At 43.4% G+C, this 14,299-nt stretch overlaps 1 protein-coding gene across 1 annotated transcript in view; it reads right to left on the bottom strand.

Moving 5' to 3' along the window:
* Positions 1-245: 245 nt before the first annotated feature.
* HSD17B3 (hydroxysteroid 17-beta dehydrogenase 3) overlaps positions 246-14,299 on the bottom strand; it is a 32,865-nt gene continuing 18,811 nt past the window's right edge. Inside the window, exons 7-10 of the mRNA XM_061609154.1 lie at positions 7,707-7,741; positions 2,879-2,960; positions 676-741; positions 246-410 (exon numbers count right to left, since the gene is read on the bottom strand). Of these exons, the coding sequence (XP_061465138.1) occupies positions 246-410; positions 676-741; positions 2,879-2,960; positions 7,707-7,741 (348 nt within the window). The remainder of the gene's footprint in view (positions 411-675; positions 742-2,878; positions 2,961-7,706; positions 7,742-14,299) is intronic.

Raw genomic sequence — 14,299 nt, 5'->3', positions numbered from 1 at the left:
AAAAAAAGAGATCTACCTTACCCCTGTTTACCTTGGACAGCTCAAGCTTTATCTACTCCACCCTTCCCCACTTAATCTAATCCTATTTTCTTTGGGTGATAAGCCCCATTGAACAACGCAGTGGGACTTATTTCTAAACAGACATGGATAGGATTGGGCTAAAATTAATGACTAAAATTAGGCACCTATGGTCCCTAAATGTTGGCAAAGGAGAACCCTAACAATCTCTCCCATCTGACTAAAGTTTACAATTGAATTACCAAAATCTCGTGGGCTAAGCAGCCAGATGTCTCATCTCCAAATGTGACATACTCCAGTGATTCTCTAGCAAACACTTCTGCTGTCTTGGTGATTAGATTGGGCTTTGTGTACATGGTCATTGGAGTAGAAATACCAAAAGGAGTCACCGCCTGAAACAGGAGATTCAGTAACAACACAAGGAAGAACAATAGCAATCCAGCCACAATCCTGAATGCTTTGCAAATCACAGAAGTTTTATAAACTATTGAAGAAGACAGCATCTACTAGGATGGAGTACAGGAGAGAAAGAGAAATGTTTGCCATAATTAAGAAAAAAGAAGGGGGTAAAAAACACACCAAAGTTTTCCCAGCATCACATCTTTTTCCGAGGATTTAGCTTTATGTTTATTCCAACAGATGAGAGAAATAGATTACCTGTATGATAATTCCTTTTCCTTTATATTCTGATTGGAGCGCTTTGGAAAACGTGTATACAAAAGCCTAGACAGACAAAATTAAATATATTAAGGGAGAAGAAAACTAGATATATTGCATATGTTTTACACTTTATTTAACTGCTGAAACATCAGATTTCACCAAGATCCACCCCACCCCTCACTTTAGGACCCTTTGATTCATCTTCCCTATCACCAACCAATGTTATTGTTAGAGGTACGTTCCTTCTTGGGAATATAAGAAGGTTGCATATGTAGAAAAATGTCACCAATTTCACAGAAGTTAACCCAGATGTGATATTTCAAGTAAGAATAGACCTCTGGTATAGAGTGTGCTATATAGCAATACTTGAATTATGGAGGGTGAAGAAGATAGGGGAGCTTTAATAAAATCCACCACCCAGATATTTGCAATTTTAGACATATCCTATCCCCTGTACCTTTCTAATAGCTTTAGGTACAGCTGCGATCCTTGACTTGCTTACTTCTAACTCAGTTTATTGGCCCTCATCCAGCCCACCACCGAATCCAGGCACTGGACCAGAGCTTGCACAGCCTCCACCAATTCAGATGTTACAGAGAATAGAGCTGGGTATCATCAGCATACTGCTGATACCTTGCCTCACATCTCCTGTTGATCACTCCCAAGGGCTTCATATGTTACACAGCATGGGGAACAAGATGGTATCCTGCAGCACCCCACAGCACAACTACCAGGGGGCCGAGAGACAATCACCCAATGCTATTATCTGAAAATCACCCAGGAGACAGGATTGGAGCCACTGTAAAACAGTCCCTCCAATACCCATCTCACCAAGTAAGCTCAGAAGGATACCATGGTCAATGGTATCAAAAGCCTCTGAGAGATCAAGAGTAACAGGGTCAAACTCCCATGTCCTTCTCCCAATAAAGGTCATCCATCCAGGCAACCAAGGCCAATTCAGTCCTATAACCAGGCCTGAACCCAGACTGGAATGGGTCAAGATAATCTGTTTCATCCAAGAGTAGTTGCAATTACTGCACCACAACCCTCTCATTCACTTTCCCTAAGAAGGGGGTATTTGCGACCGGTCGGTAATTGTCTCAGTTCAATGGGTCCAGGGTGGGCTTCTTCAGGAGTGGTCAGATCACCACCTCTTTCAGGGCAGCTAGAACCACTCTCTCCCGCAATGATGCACTGACCACACCCTGGATCCACTCAGTCAACCCCTTTCGGCAAGCTTTAATAAGCTAAGAAGGGCAATGGTCGAGAGGACACATTGCTGGCTGCATCATCGCAAGCACCTTGTCCACATCATCAGGCCGCAGCAACTGAAACCGTTCCCAAGAAGTTGCAGCAGACGTTGCACTGGACACCTCATTGGGGACTACAGTAGATGTGGATGGGGCTTCAAGACTGCTATGGAGGTGAGCAACTTTACCCTCAAAGTGCCTTGCAAACAATTCCCAGTGGGCCTCCGAAGGGTCTAAAACTCCATTTTCTGGAGGTGATGTCAACAGACCCCTGACAATACGGAAAAGCTCCACTGGATGGCTACTTGATGATGTGATGGAGGCAGAAAAGTGGGCCTTCTTCGCTGCCCTCACCACTGCATAGTAGGCACAGTTATGATGTTTTACTTGTGCCCGATCAGCCTCATAGCACTTCTTTAGCCACTTGTGTTCTAGCAGTTGTCCAGCCTGTTTCATTGCTATTAACTCACTGGTGTACCAAAGTGCAAACCAGGTTCCACAATGCACGTGGCAACCACATCAAGAGCCTGACATGGCTCACTGTTCCACAGTGTGACCAGGACTTCAACAGGGTCACCTGCTCTATCTTCTGGGAACTCCCCCAGGGCATTCAGGTATCCAGTGGATTCCATTAGTCTGTGGGGGTGACCATCTTAATCTGTCCACCCCCCATGCATGGAAGGATTGGAGCCATAAGTCTAAACTTCATTAGGAAGTGGTCTTACCATGACAATGGGGTGACATTCACCCCCCTATCTCCAGACCACCACTTCCTCCAAAGTGCAAAACCCAAGTCAAGGGTGTGCCCTGCCTGAACTATAACTCTTCCATTGTGTCCAGTGGAACCTATTCCCACAGGAGTTAAAGACTGTAATTTCAATATCTCTCTAGTGTCATAACTATAATGATACAGGAAAAGTCTAGAAAGCAAACAAATATGAAATTCTTACCTTGGAGGCAGAATAGGTGGTATATAATGGACAAGGAAATGTGCCAAGGGCAGAAGAGAGGTTGAGAATCAGTCCTTTTTGTCTGAAAAATGAAATAAAAATGTAGCATAAAAGATCTTTTATTTTGTTACCTACAGTAAAATACCAACAGGACATTATCCACATTACCAGAATAAAACTATACTTGATGATGCTAAATGCATCCTTGGAAACCAAATCATGGTTTAAAACAGACAAACCATTAAGAGCAGGTATGAAGAACTCTGATTTCCATTGGGAATGCAGGAAATGTGGGGGAGAGGTTAACAGCAGGTGTGGAATGATGCACGGCAGTCCCAACAAAAAATAAAGCGCCCTAAACCTGCTGTTAATTTAAAAAAATAAATAAAAAACACTGATATGGTTCCTCCTAGTTGCATCACATGTTGTTTGGCTGTGCTGCCATTTCCACTGTGCACTTAGATCTGATGCAATTTAAGATGATTCTCGTATGCCCTGTCCCTTCCAGATTAGGGGAGTGAGGCACTTATGGTGCAGTGTCCAATCCTGCCCCCTCCAGCCCTGAATCTAGCATTATACTATTGGATTATTTTAATTGATATTTTTATATTTCTTTTTCAGAAAACAACAACAAGGAAAGATAACTCCCAACAATTCTCCTCCCATCTGAGGATCAACATATCCATCTTCTTCAGACCTATCCAAAGAGGATTCTAAACTGCCAGATTTTAAATCTAAACTACCAGATCAGGACATAGCGTTCTGCTATAGACCCATCCTGCTTCCAGGAAGAATCCTCTATAAGTGACCATGAATCTTTTATTGGTCTTCTGTCTTTTCTTGTGCACTGATATGTCTAATAGAGCAAAAGCACTAGGAGTCACAGCGCAATCCTACAGATGTCCATTCACATCCTATAGATGTCCCACTGATTTGAATGGAACTTACTCCCAGATAAGTGTGTATAGGATTGCGACCTTAGGGTGCACCCAACTATGTTTTACCCAAAGCAGAACAATTGAAATTGATGGACGTAAGTAAGTCACCCATTCATTTCAATGGGTTGTATCCAATGCTGCCATTGCATTTGCATAAAGGAACTCCCGCCCCATGTGCTGCAGCTTCACATGTACCCTCAAAATCTGCTCCAAACGGTTGGAGGACCCTCCAGAGCAGATTTTGGAGGTGCACGGGGCGAGGAGAAGAAGGGGAAGTCCTACTGCAGCAGAGGAACTCCAGATGTACAGCATTGGATACAATCCAGTGGGTTTACTCTGAGTAACACTAGCACTCTATATAACCAGTAGTTGGGTTTCATTCCTTGGAGGCCGTGCACTCTCTGACAGCAAAACACCCATGTTGGAGGGATTACACATAATAATAATAATAATAATAATAATAATAATAATAATAATAATAATAATAATAATAATAATAATAATAATAATAATATTTATTAGTCGCCTTTTTCCAAAATGAAACTCAAAGCGACTTACAAAAAAAATCTCAAAAACATACAGAATAAAGATTACTGTACAAAAGCATACCAAGCAAAACTCAATACAATAAATAGAACAATATAATAAAAATCGCAACACACAATACAACTCAAATATAAGTTTTCTGCTACCCCCTTCCTGTCCCCCAAACTCAGAACCTATTAGTTCTGCCATCGTAGCCAAGAACCCACCCCCCCAGGCTTAAGCTACAGGAAGCCCCACTTCAGATATGTTTGGTGGCAGAAGCCACCTTGGAAACAAACAAACAGGACGCTACCATGTTGGAGATGAGACAGGGCACCTCCACGTGCCAAAATCTGTAGTTGGGTTTTGAAAAAAGCAGATGGGAAACAGAAGCATATTTACACCCACACTCAACCCATGAGTTGTTGGGAGTAAAGCACCAACGCTTGTAACAAGTAACCTGAACTAATGCGGTGGGGGGGCAATTGACAGAAAGGTAACCTATTCTTCCCTCACTGATGCCTTCTTTAGTAACTACTTGCATTTATTATTTCCTCTACATTTTAAGTGTGTCCTTCTTGCTTGGGGTGGTCATGGTCTCCCTCCATTGTTTTCACCCTGAGGGCCAGATTAGGCTGAGATATGGTGAGTAGCCCTTGGTCACCAAGTAAACTTTGTAGGTGATTTCCATTTAAAAATAATAATTAAAATGATTTATATGCAGGCAAAGTTGATGAAGTAATGCAGATCCACATAATACATTTAAAGCACACCCAACTCGTATTTAAAGTGCATGACTTCCCCCAAAGAATCATGGGAAGTGTCGTTTCCTCCTCACAGTTATAGTTCCCACCACCCTTAACAAAATGAAGTTTCCATGATTCTGTGGTGGGATTCATGTGCTTCAAATGTATGTTGAATGTGCTTTAAATGCATGGTGTGGATCTGCCCTAGGTATGTTGTGAATTGAAAAGAGCAATTTTACAAGATAATTTTTAAACAGGGGAAGGCCTGTAGTTCAGTGGTAGGGCGTTCCAAAGTGTAGGTGCTGCCACACTAAAGGATCAATTTCTTATAAGAGCAGAGCAAGTACTATGTGGCACCCGTAACATGGAAATCACACTTTGAACTTGGCCTGGTAGCAAATCAACAACCAGTGCAGATTTCAGAGCAGAGGTATTATGTGCTAACAGGGTCTCACTCATGTCAGCTATTGTGCTGCACTAACTAGAGCCCTCAGGTCAGGTTGTGCTGTATGGGGATTTCTGTGACTTTGGCTGACTGGCTGCCGGGTTTTTTTCAGTTTTGGTTTTCGGTTAGGAAACCTGACTGGTTGTGGGATGCTGAGTCTTCTGCCTTACTCATAGGAACCTTGTTATGATTGGTATGTATGGCACTGCATTTAGGGAATGATCACTGTCTTTTGTTTTTCTTTTCTATTTGCATTTCATTTACCTCTGCCATCACTCCCTTACATCCATAAAGGCCATAACAGTGGTTCCATGTGCTCAGCTCAACCCCCTTAAAACCACTGATGATGCACCTAGTTGTTTACATGATGATTTGTTTCTTGTCCAATAGTGGTAAAAGAGAATTCACATATGGGGAAGTGTGTCTTCAATTGCTGTTGTTCCCAAGCTATTGCCTTTGAAGGTAGATTAAACCATGTGTGTTTGTCAGTTATTACTCACTAGAATTGGGTTGGGTGTCAAAGTGGCTTTATAGCAGCCCACAGGATTGACAGGAAAGGGTAGATTATCTTCTTAACTCTTACTCATTTCCCAAACCTCTCTCTGCAGTGAAGGGTTAAGTTTGTAAAGAGATTTGAAGCAGCCATGTTAAAAGGCAGGTAGGGTACTCCAGGCAGGGCATTGCCAACACTGCTTTGATACCAATATCTTTGCAGAGGATCCCTAGTCAAGCCGTACCAACCACATAATCCTAACCATATCTATTCAGAAGTAAGTTCTGTTGAGTTCTATGGGGCTTAGTCCCTTAATAAGTGTGTTTAGAATTGCAGCATTGAGGGGCATCCATCTTTACTCCTGATTGCTCCCATCTAACATCTCCACAACACTAGGCTTCCTTTTTCCTACAATGGCCTTCTGGTGACTGGCCTGGCCTGAGGGCACTTAAACTCTTCTTGCTAGAAGCAATTAGGCTAGATTAAATGTTACCTACCCAGTGTCCTTAAAAAGGTGAGAAGGAATGATTCTGTCACCTCAGATGGACGTGGGAACACCCTCATTTAGCTAAGATTTCTATCTTAATTTCCATTTGGAGATTTTGTTTGTTTGTTTGAGTGGTATGCTCCAAGCAACTGTGGTTGATGCTTAACATATCATGCTTAATAACATCACTGGGCCCACCTCTGAAATCTCAGGGTTTGGGATACTTCTGACCTGGCAACTCTATTGCAGCCTGAATGGCTGGCTTCCTGCTATTGGTACACAAATGGGCTGGGCAGATCTCCCCAGTCATTTCCAGCAATAGAGATGATACTTTCTGTTGTGCTTTGCATCACTGACCAAGGAGCATGAGCACCTGGTTTGTTGTGGGCTCTATGAAACCAAAAGCTATAGTCCCAGGGATATATTGCACATACAGTGTAGCTACCGTTCATAACCATTGTGAGATTTTTAAAATATTGTTTTAAACCCTTTTCAGATGTTGATCTCAATGTATCAGGCTAATCACACAGAGAGGGAGCAGAATCATGACTTCTGCCCCAATGTGAACTGATTGTCTTTACCTCCCCCTACCCTGGACATGATGAGCACAATGACTGCAAAGGGGAAGCCTATTGATATAAGCTTCCATACAATTCATGGTTAGGGCTTGACCACTCATAGGTTTGCTCTTTGGCAACATCACACTCAGTGCATGGATATTCTTGGGCAGGGTCAATGGGATGGGGCAAGGGGTGTGGCCCTTCTCCTCCATACAATAAGTTCTACATGTGAAGGACAATGTAGTGCATAATTTATACAGGCCAGAGAATTAACATAGGGTAGCCCTTCCCAACCTTTGGGTTCCCAGATGTTGGTGGGCTACAGTTCCCATAATTCCTGACCGTTGGCCATGCGGGCTGGGGCTGATAGGATTTGTAGTCCAACAACATCTGAGGACCCAAAGGATGAGAAAGGCTGACATACAGAGTACCGTCCATTTTCTGGAATGTGCTAATACCATGGCACATGGTCCAACATTGGTCGATCATGACATTCTCTAGAGAGTGTGTGTACATTATGTGCCTAGCTGCAGCAAGTATCACGACTGCATTGATCAAATCAACCCAAAGTTCATTGAAGTTGGAAAGCTGCTTCTTTTTCTTTAAAAAATTAGTACACAGAGAAGAGGTTTACCTTGACACCATCTGTTTCAAAATAATCCGTGTCATCTAAAACAACAACAAAGAAGCATATTAAGAACTGTAACCCTGTGCCTGTTGGATAAAACATAGTGAACAAAAATGGCTATATAATCCTCCAACACAGAAAAAGAATGGCTATGCTGGGTTAGATCAGCCTTTCCCAACTAGTGGGCCACCAGATGTTGTTGGACCACAACTCCCATCAGCCTCAGTCAGCATTGCCAATGGTCAGGAAAGATGGGAATTGTGGTCCAACAACATCTGAAGGCCCACTAGTTGGGAAAGGCCGGGTTAGATGGATTTTGGTTCTGCTCTGCAAATGAGAGAAGAGGACCTATCTTCAGAGCAGTTTTCCAAGCAACCAGTTAGCACATGATCAGAAGGGCAGACCCTACGAAAAATGAAGGTATAGCTAAGGAAGGGGAAGGAATGTGGTTCAATTCACATTTTAATCCACCTAATTCACACTTCCTAAAACAGTACACAAACCAAAACACAGACATCCTTTGAAATTTGCACATCTCTGAATTTTGTGATGCAGCTCTCCAACCAAACCATCTGTACAAACATAGGTGTGTTAGGGGATGTGCCTAAAAATGCATATGTTAGGGAAAATAACAGACAAAATGTATTCTTTAGAAAAACTTGTTTGCAAAAATACTGTATAGTAGGCAAAAATGTGTATATTAGGAGAAAAGCACACTAAAATGCTGACAATTTTCATGAGGACTTTTAAAAAATATATATAAAAATTTGGGAAAATGAGAAATGGAGAGAAACTGAAATTAACAGATTCATCCATCTCCAGGCACAACATGGCACAATTCACTGCACGTGCTATGCCGAAAGTAAAAGTTCATCATGTATATGCTTGCCTTGTTATGGCTTGTACACCTCGGACATACTGCATGAGTGCACCCAAGACTCCCCCCAGCACCATGGAATCCTTTGCAAAGAGAAGGTTAGTGAATAATGGAAAGAGCAGGAAGGATCGAAACTAGGAGCCAAGATGAAGCAGAGAGAGAGGAATGGTCCCAAGTCTCTGAAATCATGTGCCTTTCAGGACATGGTGTGGGAGAGGTGCAGCATGTGAAAACTGAGAGATTAAAGCAGAAGGCTAAATGTAGTGAAAGGTAGGTAAGGTAAACCAGGAGAGAGACCTAACAGTTCGAGGAGGGACATGACAATGATCAAAACTTTCTTTGTCATATCTAAAATATATATTTGCTGAGACAGCGGTGAACAATCAAGTTGCTGTTTGAGCTTGTTCAAGGTACACATTTAAAGGAATGGATTGCAAATTAATTGTTTTGCATTTGAATCTCTGTGAACACAGTTTGAGAGCAAACACCAAAGCAGCAGCTGTTAAAATCTGCTTAGGAAAAAAGAGGCAATTGGATGACTCTATGAACACAAGCCTGCTAAAAAAAAAAACACCTGTAAAATTGAGTGAGTTTTTTTTAATGTTTACAACAGTTTGGGGAAACAGTTTTCCCAACAGTTCAGAGGAAAGTATGATAATAAAGATCTGTGTCATGTTGCAAAAGATAATGGTTGGGTTGCGATGAAGTAACACACACATTGTATCACTTCAAATTAACCTGGTGTCCCAAACCGCAAGGCACCAAATTCTAACCACAGCTGGTTGGCTGTAATTTGAACACTTCACTGGCTGCAGACAGAAGAAATCTATTGACCAGCAATGTTTCTGTTGACTGTTTAAGATTATGCAAAAATGATACATGGAGAACAGATTTAAGATTATGCAAAAATGATACATGGAGAACAGACTTATCAGTGCCTTTTTGTTATGATAGCAACAACAACAAGAGTCCCCATATTTCTAGTGAGTTAAACTGATTGAAACCAAAAGGAACCTTTGGGTTTCCCTGTGATGCTGAACTACAGCTCCCATCATCCCTGACCATTGACCATGCTTGCTGGAGTTGATGGGAGCTGTAGTTCAGCAACATTTGAAGGGCCATACCTGGATTAAAACAAAGAATGGCAACAAGAACATCTCCATACACTAAAAGTTTGGACATTTTTTAAAAAAGTGATATAATGTTAGTATAAAAATGTATTTTATTTATTTATTTATTTAAGGTATTTTATGGCTGCCCTTGACAAAAATACTCCCAATGCAGCTTACAACAATGCAAAAATCATAAAGCTGCGCTCTCAGTAACATAATTTAAAAGCACAAATTACAACATCTAAAAATATGACAATTTCAAAATTACCCAACAGCAGTACATACAATTGAAAGCCATGTATTTATTTATTTATTTATTTATTTGATTTATTAGCTGCCCATCTGGCTGGTTACCCAGCCACTCTGAGCGACGTACAAAGCAATATAAAACATTAAAACATCGAAAGGCTAAACAGTAAAAACTAAACAATAAGGTAGAGGCAACTCAATTTCAATAATAGAGCTTCTCGCCTGTATAGTCCAAAAGGTGTAACTTCAGATGGAAGCTCCTGGTGTAAGTCTTCCCACCCTGGCATAGAAACCAGTGTGGGTGATAGTCTGTTTGCAAGATCAAAAGCAGCAGCCTCTCTTGATCTTAACCTCCAGCAGCTCCAACAGGGAGGAGGGCGGGCTAAACAGGCCCCTCAAAGTCGAAACTAACAGGGAAGTTCTTCTCAAAGAAGCCGAGGCGAAGGAGCCAGGGTGTAAGTGCAGCCGATATCAAGGCGAAATAGACGAAGGCCAGATGGTAGGACGGTGGCAGCTGCAGGGGTGGTTCCTGGCCATTAGAAGCCGCCGAAAGATCATCACAACAAAGTGGCGTCTCCCAAGGACAGGCAGCAGCATCAGGCCCACTGAAAGGCTGCAGCCCATCTCCGGCTCCAGCCCGGCTCGGCGTTCTCCACCGTGAGAGAGGTGGCAGTGGTGGTGGCGGCAGCGGCAGGGGCCTGGTGTAGGTGGAATATCAAGTCACATCCCTGGATCTTACTGACAGCTGGCATCCAGGTCCAGGTCAAATACGAGGGAGACAGCATAGGAAAAAGGGAGGGGGGCTCCCCGGTATTTCCCATGTGTTCCTGTGCATTATAGCCTCCGGCCGAGGGGGAATTACCCCATAAAAGCCATTGGTGGTGGGGCTCCATCGCCTGTAGCTGTATGTATGCAAGCCTGAACAACGTTAGGCATCCACAGAACCAAAACCACAAATAGGTTGAGAGCATAACTGGTAAAATCATGTCAGTTAAAAGCCATTTGATAAAGATGAGACTTTGATGCCCTTTCAAAGGCCATAAGTGATGGAACCAATCACTTATCAATCAGGCCAAAGTTCCACAGATCAGGAGCTACCACTGAGAAGTCTCTATTTCTAGTCCCACCAACCTGGCTGATTTTAACAGCAGGAAAAGCGGGTTTGTATGGGTGTAAGCCAGGGGTGCACCTTTTTTGCCCCCCAGGGGCCACATGTAGCAGTGGGTCAACACTCAGAGGCAGTGAACCCGTGGGCATGGCTGGTGGTGGGCAAGGCCTTTATACATAATGTATACCTCCACCCCTTCAGTCTCCAGCATTCTGACACAGGCAAAATTGGTGTTCTCAGGCTGCTGTTGGCAATGTAGGGATGGTGATTTTGCCTACTTTGAGAGTGCTGTGGAGTAGAGGGTTTAAACGCCCACCAAGAATTCCTGATACAGGCAAAATTGCTGTCCCTGCGTTGCTAATAGGAACAGGACAGGAACACCAATCTTTTCCCTGTTGCCCAGCTGATGGTTGGACAGCAGGAAAAAGTGGGTGAGGCTTCCCAGGGCTTGGCAGATTGCAGAGAGAGTGTCTGAGGGCCACACATGACCTACAGGCTGGCCAGCCATGATGGAGGCTGTCCTTCAAATAATCTGGCCTCAAACCATTCAGGACTTTAAAGGTCAAGACCAACACTTTGAATTGGGCTCAGAAATATTATGTAAATTTGTATAGATATTAGCAGAGATTGCCAACAGTCTGAGATGTGTGTGTGCCAGTGTGTGCGTTTACCTAAGTAGCAGACTTTTACCCTGCATTAAGATCACTGAGACTTAAGACTTAGTAAAATAAGAAAAGCTACTTTATTTATAGAAATAGATAGTAGATAGGAAAGGCATACCTAGTTCTAATTAACTAACTAAGTTGGAGGCGCAATGCCCAGATGTGGGAGTTGCCAGGAATGGCTCTAAAGGGTGGCCAGATGGAGCCCTGGCTGAGGCCCCATGGCCCAGGGCCCCTGAAGGGCCCCTCATTATAGTGGGGGAGTAGCGCTCCCCTTCCGCGACAGGCTCCCTGCCATGGATCGCAGGGAGGGAGCTGCCCACCTGCTCGCTCGCTCTCCCCCCGCCCCGCCTCTCTTGCCCTCCCGCTCACTCGCTTGCCCACTGTCCCGAGGGCCCCTCCTTATGGTGGGGGAGTAGCACTCCCCTTCTTTGGCAGGCTCCCTGCCATGGATCGCAGGGAGGGAGCTGCTGCTGCCCACCCACTCGCCGGCCGTCCCACTCACTCCCTCGCTCAACCTCCCTCCTCGCTCGCTCGACCTCCCACCTGACTTCCCTCTCTTCCACCTGCCTGGTAGGTAGGAAGGTGGGGCGTGCGTGTGTGTGCCAGGCCCTAGGGCAGGCTGGTGCCCAAGGGCCTCGGGATGCCTGGGGCCAGCCCTGGGAGTTGCCCTCATGGCTCAGGAGAGAGAGCAAAGACAAAGATGTCTCCTCTCTCTCGGACAGTCAAAGAAGAGAGGAAGGAAAGGGCGGAAGGAGGAGGGGCAGATGAGCTTCCCTAAGCATATCAGTCTGCGATGGAAGGAAGTCAGTCAGAGCATCACAGGTAAATGTAGTCAAGCCTAGCCATCTGGAGGACCCTGACTCTATCTCCCTTCTGGAACATAAACAAAAGAACAAAACAGGAGTTGCTCTTGCCCCACTTCCAACAAGAAATGCACTGGAGACCAGTACAACTGGTACAGTATCTGTGTGATGCATTCTTTCAATCTAACTCCAACAAGCTCCAAGGGACTGCATTCTACACCAGTTGAAATGTCCAAGTTGTCTGCAAAGGCAGCTCCAGATAGAGCACATTACAGTGGTCTACTCCGGACATAAACTAGTGCATGCATGATTGAGGCTAGGTCCACTTTCTCAAGATAGAATAGTCACTGGCCTACCAGCAGAAGCACAGAACAGAAGGTACATTCCAGTTACAAATGCACTCTTTTGCTTTCTGTCATGTATTATCCACCCTGAGGCATAGTGCAAGACAGGCTTAATGGCACTTTTGGTGTTATGTGTTAAAACACCCAAACTGTGAACCACACAGAGTTCCAAAGTGTGCCCAGAGCGTCAGGTGAATTCATCCAGGGAACCACAAAGAAAGAGGAAAAAATCCCAAAATGCCATTAAAAATTTAAACATTTTTGCTATTAGAGATCTCTACAGATTTCTTCATCCCCTAATGCAGGCCCAATACTGTATACTAGAGGTCGAAATGTGTTGGGCTTTCCTAAGTAATATTTTTTTCTCAGCGTTTTGGGATTTTTCCCTCCTTTTTTATGGTTCTTTGGATGCTGGCTGTTTTTTGTTTCGAATTGGTCCAAGGGTCATCATGGCAAAGTGAATGAGCAGGAAGAACAGGACGCAAGTGAAATGAATGACAGCCAGAAGGGCTAACCAAGGACAGCTAAAGGGCTAGATTAGAAGACCTGGGAAGCTGAACTAGGATCAAGAGAGCCGCAGTGATGGGGAGAACTGGTCAAAGTAGAGCTGTTAATAAGTCTGTATCAGGAGCTTGCTGCTTTGTTTATTCTTAGGACGGCTGGAGAGTTCTCAAGGAAGGATTTTTTAACTATTGTTAGGATTGGGCAAATGTATCCATTTTCTTTTATTTCAGTCTCTCATTTTTTTCCAACCTCAGGTTTACTTTACCACATTTCTGCATCACTTCCCCGGGTTTTTTTTAAGGCTTTACAAAATGTTCCAGTATTTTAGGGAGCATTTGTCCTAAGATACACATTTTTGTAAGCAATTTTCCCTAATGCATTTCTGGATATCCTATTTTTAATGCACATTTCTCCTCTGTTATACACATTTGTGCACACATTTTTTTTGTTGGAGAAGTACGAATTTCAAAGGAAAGCTTCCATTTGTGTATTGTTTTGGGAACTATAAATTAGGCAGGTTCTCATTAAAATGTGAGCTGAATGAATGTTTTCCCCTTTTCTAAGGGAACTCAGTTATTTCATCTCCCTGGCCCAGGCAAGGTGTTTAAGAAATTCATGCATATCAATTCAAATACTGCATTTTTTTTCTGGCAAGCACACAACACAACAACCTGCAACATGTATCCCTAAAATATGATGCAGCTCATAGCACCCACAATTCAATGTGATCTCGAAAACCACCTCCAGGACCTTTTCAATGAATAGGTAATGTAGCTATCACCAAACAGAGTGTCTTTGACTGCAACTGAGTCGTTTGTATCGTTATTTTCCACATATGCTGAGCTATTGTGTGGTACTTAAATTTATATCCCACCCTTCCTCTCAAAAGTTGCTCAGGGCAGCAAACAACAAGTATAAAAAATCTTTAAAACAATTC

The sequence above is a fragment of the Rhineura floridana genome, chromosome 1 (genome assembly GCF_030035675.1).
Source record: "Rhineura floridana isolate rRhiFlo1 chromosome 1, rRhiFlo1.hap2, whole genome shotgun sequence".
In the NCBI taxonomy this organism is placed as follows: Eukaryota; Metazoa; Chordata; class Lepidosauria; order Squamata; family Rhineuridae; genus Rhineura; species Rhineura floridana.
Note: the sequence above shows the minus strand (reverse complement) of the source record. Positions and strands in the feature narration are given on the sequence as shown.